The 17256-nt window shown below is 38.5% G+C and overlaps 1 protein-coding gene across 1 annotated transcript; it reads left to right on the top strand.

The window, feature by feature from the left end:
- The first annotated feature begins 129 nt into the window (after window positions 1-129).
- USP42 (ubiquitin specific peptidase 42) lies at window positions 130-17250 on the top strand. Its single transcript, XM_042864614.1, has 17 exons — window positions 130-1015; window positions 2500-2713; window positions 3251-3454; window positions 4607-4717; window positions 4873-4975; window positions 5120-5187; window positions 5356-5426; window positions 5951-6033; window positions 8069-8180; window positions 8509-8649; window positions 8837-8937; window positions 9386-9524; window positions 10043-10774; window positions 11164-11249; window positions 11945-13435; window positions 13918-14207; window positions 16216-17250. The coding sequence occupies exons 2-16, from the start codon at window positions 2509-2511 to the stop codon at window positions 14174-14176; spliced, it is 3906 nt and encodes a 1301-aa protein (XP_042720548.1). The 5' UTR covers window positions 130-1015; window positions 2500-2508; the 3' UTR covers window positions 14177-14207; window positions 16216-17250.
- Window positions 17251-17256: the final 6 nt, after the last annotated feature.

The raw sequence follows: 17256 nt of genomic DNA, 5'->3' as shown, positions 1-17256 counted from the left end.
GCGAAGCGCCGGTACGGACGCGGGAAGGGAAAAAAAGCGGAGCCGGGCCGGGAGGGCGGGCGTTGGGGCGGCACTCCGGCGGAGCAGGGCGGTGCGGGCCGTGGGGCGCTGCTGGGGGCGGGCGGAGGGGCCGCGCGGCCGTCGCCTCTCGGACGTTAGCGGCCGTGACCCCGTCGGCTCGGTTTTGTTTCGTGCGTCCGTCCCGCTTTGTACGGCCGCTGTTAATTTTGTAATAAGACGCGCCGCGAGCGCTCCCTCGATGCCGTGCACAAAGCCTTAAGCGGTGACTTAGGATCGCAGCATCGTCGCGGCTGGTGGATCTCGCCCGCACCCATCCCCGGCCCGGCCCCTCGCATCTCGCCGCTGCTCTGCTCTCCTCCGTGCGGGGCTGGAGCCGAGCTCGGGACGGGGCAGCGCTTCGTCGCCTTACCCGAACCGCTGACGTCTGATTTCCTTCTCAGTGTGTTGAGGAAAAGTCTGCAGACGCGAAAGTGCAGAGATAACACCTGAAGCACAAACCGTGTCCGTTCATTTTCGGAATATAGGAACAGAACTCGTATGTACGTATCTGTAGGATAGAGAAAAAGGAAATGCGGCCAATATCTGTAGCTTTAATACTTCTTTGTTAGAGATCAAATTAGACAGCGATGTAATTTGAAAAAGTGTATCTGGTGTATTCTTTCTGATGCTGGTACCTGCTTGCCACTGTGTTCTATTGGTATGTAATAATGGAGCCCTGGGCAGCCCAGTGAAATGGAATGTAAGGTTTGCCTCATTGGTCATTGCGGTGCTCCCGGGTTGTGTGGAATAATGTTCTTCCCTTTTCATTGCCGTTTTGATTGTTTCTTGTCCCTCAAGTTTTAAATATGTTGTTGAAACTTTTTCCCTTTCAATCAGAAAAAAAGGAGATGTCACTGGTATCTGCAGTTTGAAGACTGGATCTTATCTGAAAGTCACTGATCCCAGGCGCTGCCACCTTAGTCTTCCCATAGGACAAGGATGCCTTCGTTTCTCAGTTAAATGAATTTTTTAGTTTTGCTTATTGTTTTGTCTGAAATGAAAAATGTATATGGAATGGATTTGAAATGATTTTTTAACTGAAGATTTAAAGAGAAAAATATATAATTTGAGGCTATGCGCACAAGTTGTCATTTGTGGGACTCAAATTTACTGTGCTTTGTTCAACGTATTGTAAATCTAATGAATAGCAATCAAGTTTTGCCATAAATCTGAAGCCACTTCACGCTGTTCTCAGTCAGTCCAGTATAAGGAACTGGCTGATGGTTTCAATCCCTGCTAGGTTGGTTCCCTACACCTAGTGTGAGTGCTGCAGAAAACATTTACCCACGGACAGTGATAATTCCTCCCATCATTGTTCAGCTCCTTACTACATATACACAGTTACACGTCTTTAACGTGGTGTCATCTTGAAACCTAAGCAGCATTTCAAAAAGGACTTTAAATCAGTTACTGACGTTGTCCTTGAGGGCTGAGGGTCTTTTTGCCATTTCCTTTTTATAGCTTACATTCCTCTGTTGTTTTACAGCAGGGAAATGCAACTTTACAAAGTGCAACTGAAACAGAAAGCCCAAAAAGCATCTAACTTTTCAGCTTATAGGAGGAGTTGTGAGTGTGATAGGTGCAAAATAGCACTAGTAGTGCTGCCAGAGTTATACCCAAAGCAGTACTTTATGGAGGGGCCAAAGAAACTTTGGCAGAAAGAAGTGCACACGCATTTTCTTAGTCTCCTTTCCCAAGATTTCTCTGGGTGTTGAGGCTCAGAGGTATGCAGCTCGCAGGAGTGCAGAGAGGCTGAGTATCTCCTCCTGAATCTTAGCACGGCAGGGCATGGATGTCCCTCTGCTTATAGCTCCTATTGGCTGGGAAAACGCACCTCGTGGTACTGACCCAACAGCCCTCACAGACTGACTCAGAATCACTAACTGATGTGAGAACACTATGTAAAAGCTGTTATAGAATAGTATTTAAAAGCTGTTATGGTAGAATTGCAAGAAACCCTTTTTGACTGATACAGTAGACAGTGAGATAGAAAATGAGTATTGGAAAGAACGCAAAAAAGTAACAGCTAAATGCAGTTACTTTTGTGCACACAAAACGGAAACAGGCAGGCTTTAAAGTCGTGGTGCTCTAACACCAGCAATAGGTGAATAACTGCTATCCCTCAGAGAATGACTTATATGTTTTTATATTAAAAAAAATCAACACACCATAACTGTAATAGATTAAAATCCCTTGAAAGTGAAAATGTCATCAGTTGCTAGTTGTGCAGGAGTTAAGGTAGTACCCATAGAGTTTTGGTAGAAATTTTGATTTTGCATGTTTGGGGTTTTCTTTAAGTCCTTTACATGAGCTATTAGTGGTTAGCTATTCAATTCTTCAGGCTATTTCTTTGAGATTAAGTCACAGAATTTCTTCTGCTCTTCTCTTTGTGTAGCGCTGACATTCTTATGTCAACCAGCACTTCTATCTCTGTTGCAGATATGAACAATGACCATAGATAACAAGCCAACATCTTCAAAGGCCAAAAAATCCTCATCGAGACAATCCAGTAAACCCAGGAGACCCCGTACTAAAACTATGAAGTCACGCACTGCAAAAAACCAAAACCAGGTCTCTGAGAACGAAGGACGTGGAGGTGCTATTTATTGTAAATCATCTGAAAAAATTAGACCTTTTTCCGTTGAAGATTTAAGTAAGTGTGGTCTTTTATAGTGCTTCCATTTTCTTCAAAGCAAAACAAAAGTAGGAAATGCAGTTCTTACTTGTTGCACTGATGTGAAATGGGACTGCTGGAAATAAAGGCTTCAGCAGTAGATTTCAAGTTAGTGAATTGACAGAGACAACTGAAGCGGATCGGTGTTGCAGAACCTAGTCTTGATATATTTGCAGTCTATGCTGAAGTATGGGGATAATTTTTAATACACAGATTCATCCATGTCTTTGTTTTGCAAAGAGAAGTGCGCTTTGTTGTTGCCATGCACAAGTTTTTGAATGGTAACAGTGCTCTGGAGTGCTGTCTTCTCTGATAGTTGCTTGTTTTTACATTGCCCATCACCACCGTGTGTTACCAGCAAATTGGAGTGATGATATTAAAGCTGTCTGTAATAAGACTTTCTGGTTTGGATTATTGTTGGTTCTTGTGGATGCTCTTGCAGAATGCTATTTTTTAAATATTTGTTTTTTAAACAGAGCAAAAGCCCTTATGTTTTAAAATACAACTTTCTTGCAGTCATCAATGATGGAATTGCTCCACCAGAAAGGATTCTTTTTCCACCTGAGAAGATTTGTATGGATTGGCAACAAACACAAAATGGAGTTGGAGTTGGACTCTACAATCTTGGCAATACGTGTTTTATTAATTCTATTCTACAGTGTTTGACCTACACACCCCCACTCGCCAACTACATGCTTTCCCTTGAGCATACCCAGTCGTGTGAGTACTTGTAACACGGTTTGAAATCTGTGGGACAGCTCTGAGGTTGAAATAGCAGCAGTGATTCTCTGAAGAAATTGTACTTATCTGATTTTACCTGTAAAAGTTGGCTTTGAACATTGTATTAACAGTGGGCCCAGAACAGCATATGGAGTGATTTTGCCTTTAATGTAGCACGGTGAGGGAAGAAAAAAGAAAAAAAAAAAAGATTTCTTGCTTTGTGTAAATAATGAAACGCGTTGGAAAATAATGCATTTCATTTGGCATCTGGGGTTCCTGGTAGGTGATAAAATTTAGGGTTCTGGCATCACAGATCCTTAGTCTTCACAGCCTAGAATCCATAATACGCTATGCTGGACTAAATGGTGTGATCATTGTTGAACCAGTTGAAAAACAACAGCAAAAACAACAAAAAAAATCACTATAGAAAGCAATATGAGCTGGGCTGTTACCAACTCAACTACAAATTTCAATGTATTAAAATGTAGACTGACTTCGTCCTAAATAAAGGCTTGTATTTTATTTACTCTTTTCTTTGAATTTTATACTTGAATTTATTTAAGCCTAGGAGACTCTTATCATGCCTGTATATGTGTGCATTTACAAAGGCACCTGTATGCTTTCTAATTTGCTATCTTAGTATTTCTTTCTAGAAATTTAACTGTTTTCTTACTGTGTGTAAAAGTTGTTTCAAGTAAAAATCTCTTTGAAAAAAGGAGGGCAGAAGTATTATAGCAGACATTACTTTCATCTTTCCTTTCTCCCAAAGGATTCTTAGCTCTCTACCAAGAAGCTCACCTGACAGCAGTGTGCTGAAAATAACACATGTTCTCTTTATGCTGCATCCTCAGTGTCCTATGTTCTCTCCTCATGTATATGTCTGGAGTTGACATTCCTGTCAGCCTTTAAAAAAAGTAACTTTCAAGTAGTTTTCTCGGTTTCTCATCAGAAAATACATTTTAGTACAGGCTTGGTGGATATTTTTACTCTATATAAAGAGTTTTGTGTAACAAAACGTCACAAGACTGCTGAGATATTGGCATCTTAGAAGAACAGAATGGAGCATGGATGTTGTGTCCTCAGTTAAGACTTATTTCTTTGTAGCTATGTATATTTCATTAGACTGCGATGCTTTCTTCTTTCACCGTGCAGGTAATTGTCAAGGCTTCTGCATGATGTGCAGTATGGAAACTCACATTAACCGAGTCCTGTGTTGTGCTCTTGATGCCATCAGGCCTGTACTTATTGTCCATGAACTTAAAAGTAAGTGATTTCAGCTGTTTTTCTTTTTTGATATCTTTTAATATTTGGAGATGATGTTACAAATCGTTCTGTTACTATCTGGAAGAGAGGTTTTAGAAATAAAGTTTTCTTTCATTTTTATATGAGATAAATATTATAACCTTTTTATTCATTAGAAATAGCAAAACATTTCCACTATGGTGCTCAGGAAGATGCGCACGAGTTCTTACGCTTCACTGTTGATGCTATGCAGAAAGCGTGTTTGGATGAATACCCCATGTAAGCATAAATTACTTCTCTAGTACCTTTCTGTTCTCTATTTACTGTCATAAATGAAAGTCTGTCCATGGCTTTCATAGAACTCTTTGAAAAGTTCATTCTGTATCTCAGATCTTCTGAGGTCTGATTATCATTTGTTTCCAGACTAGACAGATCTTCTCAAGCAACCACCATCATTCATCAAATATTTGGAGGATTTCTAAGATCCAGAGGTACTTTAAAAACAATATTACTGCCCTCAGAACTGATCTGTATCTTCTGTAGTAAAGCACTTTGTAGTGCGACTTAAGCAGTATGTATCATTAGTTGGAGACTGGGCAGTTAGTCTCTTTCACATATTGCTTGTAAAGCATTTGTTGTTTGTTTGTTTTTAAATCCAGTAAAGTGCTTGAACTGCAAAGCAGTTTCGGATACATATGATCCATACCTTGATATACCTCTGGATATACAGGTAAGATTTTTTGTAGATATAGTTCAAGATGTCTAAATACATGTGCAACTTTCTAAAATAATCTCAATTTAAAAAATGTGTTGTTAAAACAAGAGCCGAGTGGTGACTGGGAAGTGGGTTGGACTTTGTCCTTCTGTGGAAGCATTGTAAACCATCTCCACATCTGCATTGGCTTTAAGCTGGAAGAATAACTACCGTATTTACGCAAATGGTGATACAGTTGTACTTCTTTGTTATTCTACCTCAATATGAATGTAATTATTAGACTGATTTTCCCCATTACTGATGACAAAGTACGCTGCAGATGCTCTTTGTGGTATTGCAGAATTATTTGTTTCAAAGTAAGATTGCTTTCAAATCAGGTATGTGCTGAGCATACTCTTTCTGCTTCTTTCTTCACAGTGCTTGCTGGTTCATAGTAGATCTCCTAAGTATGAGTTAGCAAGATTCTCTCATAAACTACTAGTAAGTCTTTGGAATTTTGAATTTCCTTTGACTAATGCTCTTCTTTCTTATCTCTCCAGCACGCTTCTAATGTTATCGAAGCTCTAGAAAAATTTGTGAAACCCGAACAGCTGGCTGGAGACAATTGCTATAAGTGCAGCAAGTAAGATTATTACTAATTACATATTTCTATTAGATACTGGATTAATGTACTGCATGACTTTGACCATAAGCTACTTTTTTACTTCATTTGGAAATAATAAGACACAGCTCCTTTGTTGTTGTCTTTACTTCATTTTGTTTAAACAAGTAATGAACTGAAATAATTCAAAACTTGAAAATAATACATGTTTTGTAAATGAAAGAAGTGAAGCCTTTAGCTGACATTATTTTATTCAAGTGTTGTCTGCTCTGTGGCTTGTCATGCCTCCTAGATGTGTGTTCTGAGCTCAAATATTCCTATTGCCAGAATTTAAAAGATGACTGCTTCAGCTCACTGCTGCTTATCAAAGGGCTACGGACTGTAATTTGGGATAGGAGTCAACAGCAGGTTGCTGAAGATCCTAGCATTCCCTGGGAAACAAAGTTAGACTTAGTCTCAGTGAATGCGAGCTGGCTCCATGATCAGTCATGTTAGCAGCCTCTGCTGGCTCACAATACAGTGCCTTGAACAGTTCTTGATATGTAGAACATGAGCTACTGCTGTCTTAAGTGAACTACCTTCCACCTACCCTTCACTTGGTGAAAGCGTATCAAGTTAAGATATGAAAAACATTTCTGTGTATGTGAGAAGTAATTGAACGTCTGTACGATACACTTTGGTAAAACAAGTTGTTCTTCAAACAAGTCCTCAGAAAAGCAAAGTCTGCCAGGCTCATTTCTGTAGGATTTCTGTCTGGCACTTCCAAGTGCAAAATGCAGTATCTGCTTTTTGTTGTTGGAAAACTGTAAGAAAATTGGTAGGTTGAATGAAGAGCATCCCATAGGTTGTTAAAATAAGTTAACCCAAGTTAATTTTAGTCTGTGGATCCTAGACAGCAACATGTCGTGTATTCAGAATTCTCATAACTTACAGATTGTGTCTGATGAAGAGTAAGATAAGTGTAACAAGCACCTCACCTATGAATTGCACAGCCCTTCATTACGTGCTCTGTGCAGCTGAGTCACACACAAAGCTGGGATTCTCAGCCTTTTTGCAAATTTGGAAAGAACAGCCTTGTGACTGTACAGTACCTGGTCCTCTGCTGATAAACAATCCCATTCCTTCCTTTTTTTGCAATTGACGTGTCTTTTCATTCCTGCGATGATTTTTTTTTTCTAGTAAAGGTGACTGCCTTAAAACTTTGTATCTAATTACAGTTTTTGTGTAATTCTATAAAATGCTTGGATTTTTTTGTTTATTTCGAAGAAGGGATTCTTTTTTGATCTTAGGCATTCTCTTCTCATTTGAACTCTCTGCCTTGTATTTTGACAGCAGAATTTGAAGAGAGACACTTTTATTCTTTCTTTTTATTAGCTATCGACAGTACTTTTCTCGAGGAAATCTTTGTGCTAGTGGTTGTATTTTGCAGCTTGCACTGTAGATCCTGCCTTTGAGTGAGCAATGTACCAAACTTAAAATTAACACTTGAGTTCCAAAGAGTTGCAGATAGTTTCAGTCTCTTTTCAGACAACATCTGTACAGAAAGACATAAGTCAGACATCTCCTTCTTGTAGAATGATTGTGCTTCTCTTGTGTTTTTGATGCTAACAGATGATCCATTTTGGAAATTATTTGCTGTAACTAGTCCTTAGGACTGAGGGTCCCTAGTTCCACTTTCAGTTTATCCAGGACACAAGTTCTGAGAAGCAATTTTTGTGTAACAAGAAATGGTACCTTGCCTTACCATCCAGTGATGTAACCTAATGATAGATTTGTGTTCGTGCTGCACTCTGAGCTGTTGTAAAGCCTTACCTTTTAGGCGTAACAAAAGTACTTGTTCAGACATTTGTTTGGCTATCAGAAGAAAATGTTCTAAATCCTTTATTATTTTGTTCAGTAGAGATGTCCTCTTATATCCTCCTATCTGCTCTGTATTAACAAACCTGAAAGGCAGTGTAGGATTTTTGAAACAAAAATACATGTTATGTATTTTGTTTGTTTATTTTGGGTGGAAAAACAAGATGCTTTTAACCAGCTGTCTGTGCTTGTTTTTAAGTTGCAAGAAGATGGTGACAGCAACAAAGAGATTTACAATACATCGTTCTTCCAATATTCTCACGCTATCACTGAAAAGATTTGCAGATTTCACAGGCGTGAAGGAGACCAAGGTACATTTATAGCAGTAGTACAGCTTTGTCATCTTGGAATTGGACTTTCCCAAAGGCCAGATATTCAGAGTGCCCCTCTGCTGCCATCTGTCACACAGCACCATGTCACAGAATGTTGGTGAGAAGGTTCAACCCTCTGTTGCCATCCCACCAGCAGCTGCCTCTGATGTCATGAGCTGACATCATAAAACAGGAGGCATTACTTTTGAAGTAACCCTTGTAATTCTAATCTTTGTTTTTTGGAAATGTTGTTCCCAGGATTGTTTCACAAGCTAGCCAAAATGAAGAATTTGGAAATAATGTTTGAATCTTCTTGTTCTCTCTTCAGGATGTTAAATATCCTGAGTATTTTGACCTTCGAGCTTATATGTCTCAACCAGATGTAGAACCACTCGTTTATGCCTTATATGCGGTTCTGGTTCACAGCGGCGCCAGTTCTCAGGCAGGACACTACTTCTGCTTCATAAAGGTAGATACCAACATCATTCTAGCATGGTAAAATTTGTGCTGGTAAACCAGTTCAAATGTTATTGATAACCATTGTTTCTAGAGTAGAAGATTTCATTATATGTTTGTGTATATGTTGTTCTGTGGTGTCCTGTTAGTGATTTCATTTGGAAAACAAGCAGTTATCTGAAGATTGTCTTTATTTGCAGGCTGCTGATGGATTTTGGTATCAGATGAATGATTCTGCAGTAGTGCCAAGTGACATCAAAACAGTCCTTGCTCAGCAAGCTTATTTACTATTTTATACCAGGTAATAACAAATATTAAAAGTGTGTTCAGAACATATTTACTTTCCTGTTATTTACACTTTTCTTCTTTTCAAGTGTTTTTCTATCTGTTCTAGAAAAATACTACTTGTATAATTCAACTCTGCCTAGCTTGAAACTCCCTGTCATGTTTTAGTGTTCACTGCTTGGCCTTAAATTGTTACTCTTTGCAAATTGCTATGTAGCTGTTATGTGTAGCTGGCTAATTTAGAAAAAGGGAGAAAGCGAGGTGGTGAGTTGCGTAAGACTCAGTTATTACTCTGAACGGAATCGTATGAAAACCATTATCTATTTTTTAGTTTGTAGTCTTAAGTCTTCCATACATGACTTCTGTATCCTATGAACTGTTCCTCTAAAACTTTCGGATAGGATTTAAACCAAGAGCAGGCTGAAAGACAAACTCTAAACTAAGCTCACTACTCTTTCCTGAAGGTGCTACGATTTCACACTTGGAGAACGTACTCCTTACTTATCAGCGCCGCCTCGTTCCAGTTCACTCGTCGGTCAAAAAAAGACTGATCGTAAGCAGGACAGCTTTATGGGACCACGACTTCCTCCTAATATGATTAAGGTAATTGAGGGGAGTAGGGAATGGTGAGGAGCAGATAATGGCACTAAATTGATAGTGGAGTGTGGGATTTTTATTTGTTTTCAGCATCTTAGTTTTATTTTCTTTTCCCCTGTGCAGCTTTCTTCAGAGCTTTCTTATGCTACTATTTAAATAGTCTACTAATACTTAAATAATTAAAACAATATTTTTCCTATCAGTGTCAGTTTAGGTGAGACAGTGAAATCCATTTGTCTTATATCTGATCACCAGAACAATTATTTTGCTGTTTTCATGGTATGTTTAAAGGAGAAAATAAGTGTATTTGGGAATAGCTTTCTACAGTGTTAAGTTGTTTGAATGGATTTCAGAAGCGACATGCATTTGAAAGCATTATGCAGTGAAAGGAAACTAGGAAGTAACCATTTATTGGACTTGCCTTTGTATTTGAAGGGTGGTGGGTTTTTTTTTCTTTTTAGGTGTTTAGATAATTTGTAGAATTTGCATTTATCCATCTTGCAATCTCTTCTTTTTAAACACAGAATTCAAGTCGTTTAAATGGAAAGATACCTTCAAAAGACGAACGCAATACCGTAGGTCTCACCTTAAAAAGGCCATCTTCAGCTCCACCCATAGCTTGTGCTGAAAGCTGGACAATGGTCAGGCCTTCAATCATCAACCCATCAGTAAATCAGAAGCTCGTTATCGGTGTTAATAACAAATTGCCTGAACGTGATACACTGTCAGAGCCTGACTGTCTTCTCGCTCTGGATGAGGATGAGATTATATCTATTATTTCATCCACAAATGCAAATCGTGCAGCAAAGTCTACCTCAAATACACCTACAATGTTAGCTGCTGCTAATATTTTTGAACAAGATGTTCTGGATGACATTTTCACTGAGCCAGTGGTGAATGAAATTCCTGAATCCTGCTCTGATAACGCAGTCTATTATTGTACAGAATTTTTAAGAAAATCTGAGGAGGAGAAGTCATCAGAGGACTTACTTACAAGGAATGACAAAATAATATCTCCCAAGGAAATTTCGTTTGAAAAGGTCTGTGCATTGCAGGATTCCCATTCTTCCTGTCAGAAAGCTGAAGAGGAAGGATCCCAGCATGAACTGCCAAAAAATGATTCACTAAGTGGTGCTAATAGTTTAGATAATGAACCTAAAGAAAATGGACAGAAACTTGATGATTCCAGTTGCCAAGTCCCATCTGCTAAACCTTCAAAAATGTTATTTTCTAAAACCAATGGAGTGCTTAAAACAGTAAGTTATGCTTTTTCCATCTAGAATTTCTCACCTATGATGTATTCAGGAGCTATAATGTTCCCAATTCATGTGAAATACTGAGAAAACAACACAAATTTGTTCATAGCATGTGATATGTGATATTGTGATATTATGCTATTAGAATTTGTAGAGCTGAGCAGATATTAAAACGTACCAACTTAAGTACAGTTGAGATAAAACTTCATAAATTTCATGAAGTATATTTTTGGGAGTGAGTTGGTGTTGCATGTAAAGTGCAGCCAGCACATATAACTCAAAGCAGCCTTGTATAAATTTAATGCAGAATTTCTGAAAACGCTAGTCTGCAATACTACTACAAATACAATTATTTTTTCTGCCTGTTAATTTCTACCTTTTAATTGCAGATGCCTGTAACTTTGTATCCAGCCTCTCGAGAAATGCTAAATTCCTTTAAATACGGCCAGTTGAACAGCTTGTCAGAGGATATAAGGTAAAGTGAAAACAGTTTCATTACAAGGTTTTATGCAACTTTTTCATGGTTTTACCTGCCTACATATTCTTTAATTGGAAGATTTAAGTCAGTAGAGAGAATTCTATACCATATGTCTAGTGTAACGAGCAGAACTGGTGATCAGCACAGTGCCTATTACTCTGACGCACATTGGTGCCCCGTGGAAGACTTCTGCTTCTTCATAGAATGTTTTTCCATTTTTCACCCTTGTCTGTAGAAGTGTTGTCTGTTTCTCCCTTTTTACAGCACTAGCATATGTAAATGTAAATTTTCATCACCTGCTCTCTCATTTGGGGGACAGTGAGAAATCTGTGTTTCAATTGTTGTTTTTTCTAGTTGGAATGGGAGAGCAGATAGAGCGGTTTTGGCTATTGATGGTAGTCAGATCAGCACGTGGAAGAAGATAGATGTATTGGGCTTGTTTGTTTGTTTGTCTTGTTGCAATACAACCAGAAACAAGATGGAAAAAAAGCACTTTTTCTGAAAGCTGAGGAGAGTGTAATAATCAAAAGATAGGTGTTTAAATTGGATGTCTTAAAGAGGGTTCCAGTAGTCATGAGGTTTTTGGTGGGTGGGTTGTGGTTTGTTGGTTGGTTGTTTTATTTAGATTTGTGCGACAGACTCTTACTTTTAATATTCATCTCTTTCAACAAAAGTGTTTTTATTCTGTGTAGTGTCCCTGGACCTCAGAAATCTTCTGAGAACAATTGTCTTACGGAAACAGGAATGATGAATGTGCTGTTGGTCTATGAAGAACCCCAAAAACTTTCTTCCGTCTTGAACTATGACGGTGCGGATCTTTTTATTCAATCGGATACTGAAATTAGTTCTGACAAAAAAGAAGTTGCCGAAAGTATTGTAACAAAAGCTGATAACGCACAACCCAATGTCAGTGGTCAGCACGAGGTTAGGAGAGGATCCTTGGACACTGTAGATGAATTCCTTTTAAATTTTGAGTCTGAAGACAGTGGTGACAAAGACGAACTTTTAAGATCAGAAGAACTTGATCTCACTGCAAAAGAAAATCCTTTGTATAGTGAAGTGTCTCCTGAGACTGAAGAGGAATTAGGACAGGCTTCCTCTATAAAGTCTGATTTTGAATGTAGTTCTAAAGGACCACCGTGTCTAGATACTGGAGATAAATGCCAAGATACAAAGGACATATCTAATAACTATGTAGATGTACCACCTGTTAATGACTCTTCTGTTACAAAGCTGGATAAAGTTTTGGAGAGTCAATTTTCTAGAGAAAACAAGGGGCCGACTAATAGGAATTATGAAGAAAATAAGCATAAGAAAAAAGGTAAAAAGATATATGATTCTAAAACAACTGACAAAGGGCACTACAGAAGAAAAAGGAAACAGAATACAGAACAGAAACAGGATACAGAAGAGAGGGAGAAGCAAAAGAGCAAACCGGATGGTCATTTCCACAAGAGGAGGTGCTCTCGAAGTGTGGAAACAAATAAGCAAAGTCATCACAAGCAGGAGTATCGGCGTGGAAACAGATACAGATCTTCCCATACTGAAAGAAACAGCCCTGATGTCAGCAGAAACTTAGTTAAATATTCTCATTACAGATCTCGAAGCAGAGGACATGAACGAGATACGAATAGATATTACTGTTTCAAAGAGGAGAGAGCTTGGAACAGAGAAAGATACTGTCAAGATGAATCCTGGAGATGGCAAAAATGCAGACGCTACAAAGATTACTATTATTCTCATGCAAAAGGAGATAGTCCAGAAAGAAAGTTCTCCCATTACAATAAAGATTATGACAAATCAAGTCATGCTTGCACCAGGCCACATAAGGATTATCATTACAAAAGCAGACGGCCTCACAACTCACTCTCTAGAGAGAAGGATGTACGTCACTTTAGCGGTCACAGAGCACACTCACAACACCGTTCACTAGCCTCGCAGCAACCTGAAAAGTATTCTCATGAAAGACATATACTTCCACCTGTTCCATCAATTCATTTAAATCGTGGGGACTTCTCCCCCAAAAATGAAAAACGAAATGACAGGAAAAGAAAATATGCAGAAAGTAGTGAAAGAGAAAGGAAAAGCAGAAAGGTAGAAAAAGAGGTTTTGGATGAGCAAAAGATGGAAAAATTCAAGAAAGCCAAGAAGTCCAAAGATAAACATCGAGAGAAGGATTACAAGTAAGCAAGGATTCCAGCATACTCAGCAATTTCTTCCTAATTCTTTTCTGGGTGTTTCTCGTATCTTCCTTCTTTTTCACTGTTTCTAACTTAGTTTTATAGCATGATCTGGCTGGGGACCATGTTGTTAGGTTGATCAATTGAAGACAGGAAAGATTTAGGTGAATTGTATTAGAACACTGTATTTGGACCACATAGTTAGAATCACATCTGCTTAGCATTCTCAATTAGCTAAAAACAGGGGTTTTTTTAATTGCATATATTCCAGAACTAGCCAATGTTAGTGATTTGTTTACAAACCAGGATCTATTGTCCTTCAATCTGAGGGCTTAAGTTTGCCGCATCTATAGTTAGATGTGCACAAAGTACCACAAAATAGCTGACATGCTGCAAATCATCATCTGTGGTAAAATAAGTAACATTTCGTATATACATCAAGTGCTACATCTTTTTTCTATTTTTAACTTGCATGTTTCCTTCAGACATTATGATTCGGATTCCTCTGTGCTCCACTTTGACAATGACAATCGCAAACATAAGAAAAAAAAGAGAAAGAAGAAACACACCAGGAAGGAGAAAGGCTTCTTGGAAAGCTCGGATCTTCATTTCCAGAAGCAAGCATGGGAGAAGGAAGAATCTCACTCTCCTGGTGACTGTTTACGTGAGCAATACGGAAATGATGGCAGTAGACAACCTGACAAGGAAGGCATGCCTTCCTGTGGGAGCAAAAGCAAGAACTAGATCTCCATTGCATCCAATGAGAATATTAAAGGTAAGTGGCCACTGGACATTCAGAGAATTTTTTTTTAATTCGCATGGAGGTTATTAAAACAGTCTTTAAATGCTTGCTGAAATCTTTGTAGTATGCACAGTCCATATAGTCTGCAGAAATATTTAAGAAGGAAGAGGTTAATAAGCTGTTTTTTTTCCCCTATGCTTGAAGGATCGCTAGGAAATAAAGTTTGAAGTAAAGAGGTGGAGAAACAAATCTTTTGGGTTTAAATTTGAACGTTAAGTGGTGAACAGGAGGGAGAGATGCAAAATATATTAGATTCAGTCCAACTAACTGGGAAAAATAAGGAGACAGAGTAGTTGGAAGAGAAGGGAGACTTCCAGGTTGGTACTGCTCATCATCCTGACCTGGACACCCAGTAGATAATACAGTCTAAATTAATTAGCTCTAGCGTTGTATAATAAGGAAGATTGCACACTGTAACAAATTCAGCCTCTAAACATCAAATTTGACAACATTTTCCACTATTTTTTTCCTAAATAGAGTGTGTGTTACTTAAAAGCAACCATAGATGCCTGCTACTGACATGAGATCCCAGTCCCAATTACTCGGATATTTTAATAAGTACTCACAATAGGATAAATTAGTTAGGACTATAGAGACATACTGATTCAGCAGGGCTGTAAAGTTTCTAATATTCACTTTTTTTTTGAATGTATTATATATAATCCACGTATTTGTGTGTACAGAATATCAGTACTCTGAAAAATACTAGCTGCATTACTGGCAAGACTGCATCTGTTCTTAAAATCAATCTCCCTCCCTGTCCAAGTGTGTTTACCTCTTACAGGTAACAAATGTAATCTCTGAAGAAGATAGCTTGCTATCGAAGGCAAGCTTCACCTTGAACTTTGACATTTTATACCTACCCATAATTATCAGATGGCTTAACAGTCTCTGGCAATCCCTTTTGATAATAGTCCAGTGTTGAAAATGTCATCCTGGCACAGGAAGCAAAGGAATTAATCTTCCTGCTTTACATAGAACTGCTTTTCCATATTTGGAGAAGCTGATTTCCAGAAGAGATTTTTACCTGCAGGAATTGCATTGCTTGGATAGGGAAGTAAATTGCTACAGTGGGTGGATTCAGGCACTGAAAAGTTTCCCCAAGGTGAAGTACAGTTGTTGAGGAGCATGATTGTATTTTGACAACCAGAAGTTTTAATCTAAGGATACGATATTTTGGAGAAGGGTGGCTGATCAATCATTACTGTGAGCTTTAATATTATATCTGTCCCTTTGCTGAAAAAAAGAAATGAGGACTATTACTGTTGTAAAAACCACACTTGTTATGATGCTAATTCAAAAGAATCCCAATTGTACTAAATTTTTAAGTATCTCTGTTTTAGTTGATCAATCAGGAACAACAGCACAGGTAAAAATGGATGTCCTCTAATGCTCTTCTGGCTCTAGTAAATTCTCTGGCCAACAGATGGCAAATTGTTTTTCTACACTAGTCAAAAATAGACTAAGAAGGTGTAGTGAAGGACTGAGAAGGACTTGTTAGGTTGTGCCTTTGATCCAGACTGATATTACTGTGAATAAATGAGCCAGGTGTAGCTCGTGGCTTAAGGAAAAAGCAGAAGGGACAAGTTTTAAAATCCTTATTTTCCTGCATTCATATGTCTTCTAGCAAGTTTCTGAAAGCTTCTGTTTTCGAAGCTGAGATTTGGTCAGGTTGACCACAAGATGATTAATAAAGCAAAGATGCTGTCTAAGCTGACTTACAGGTAAGACATGCCCTTTGTTGTTAAAGTGTTGTCGTAGTATTCTGTGCAGTTAGCAGAGTTGCTAGCATAGGACTGAAATAGAGTCACTTCACTGAGAGATTCTCAGGAGCCTTCCCCAGTCACATCAGCCCTGCAGTCAGAGTTGATCAAACTGCACGCAGATTTGGGACCTCTCTGTTTAGAAATAAGGACAGTGAGTCAGACAGCTATGCCTTGAACCTCACAGCAGAGAATAATGTTCTCTATTTGTCTTTCAGATGCAAATTACTAATTGAAGCCTTCAATACTCAAACGAAAACAACCATCAAAGCCAACAACTTTTCAACAAAAATGAACACTTCACATCATCAGAATCGACTGCTTTAGACATCTCATCGCTGCAATCAGTGAGTTTACCCATCAACCAAAACAACACTTTTTAGCCATCAACACTTTAGACATCTCAATGCTCCCATCAGTGACTTTAACTATCAAGCAAAACCAACACTTCTTAGCCATCATACTTTAGCCATCCCAACACTCCCATCAGTGACTTTACCTATCAGTCAAAACCAACACCTTTCAGCCATCAATACTTTAGACATTCCAATATTGTTATGAGTGACTTTAACTATCAATCAAAACCAACACCTTTTAGCCAGCAATACTTCAGCCATTCCAATGCTCCCATTAGTGACTTTAACTATCAATCAAAACAAACACCTTTTAGCCATCAATACTTTAGCAATCCAAACACTCCCATCAGTGACATTAAATATCAATTAAAATGCACAACTTTTAGCCATCAATACTTTAGCCATCCCAACACTCACATCAGTAACTTGAACTCAGTCAAAAACAGCACCTTGTAGTCATCAATATTTAGCCATGACAGTACTCCGATCAGTGACTTTAACCACCAGTCAAAACCTACACATTTTGGCCAGCAAAAGTTTAGCCATGCCAATATTCCCATCAGTGACTTTAACTATAAATAAGGACCAACACCTTTTAGCCATCAATACTTTAACCATCCCAATACTCCCATGAGTGACATTAAGTATCAATGAAAACCAACATCATTTAGCCATCAATACTTCAGACATCCCATTCCTGCCATCTGTGACATTAGCCATTAACCTTTTAGCATCGTTACAGTAACCATCCCAGCGGTCCCATCAGAGACCGCTGTGACAGTGACAGTAACAATCAAAGCCAACACAATGTAGCTATCAATATTCTAGCCATAACAACACCCTAATCAATGACTTCAACCATCACTCACAACCAAGACCTTTTACCCATCCATACTTCAGACA

This window comes from Lagopus leucura, unplaced genomic scaffold (assembly GCF_019238085.1).
Source record: "Lagopus leucura isolate 7727_CA_CO unplaced genomic scaffold, USGS_WTPT01 Super-Scaffold_760, whole genome shotgun sequence".
In the NCBI taxonomy this organism is placed as follows: domain Eukaryota; kingdom Metazoa; phylum Chordata; class Aves; order Galliformes; family Phasianidae; genus Lagopus; species Lagopus leucura.
This window is presented reverse-complemented; position numbering and strand designations above follow the sequence as displayed.

Coding starts and splice junctions, on each gene's coding strand:
- USP42 (XM_042864614.1), top strand. CDS start 2,509: ATGACCATAGATAACAAGCCAACATCTTCAAAGGCCAAAAAATCCTCA. Junction 2,714..3,250: donor TTTTTCCGTTGAAGATTTAA/GTAAGTGTGGTC, acceptor ACTTTCTTGCAG/TCATCAATGATGGAATTGCT. Junction 11,250..11,944: donor AGCTTGTCAGAGGATATAAG/GTAAAGTGAAAA, acceptor TATTCTGTGTAG/TGTCCCTGGACCTCAGAAAT.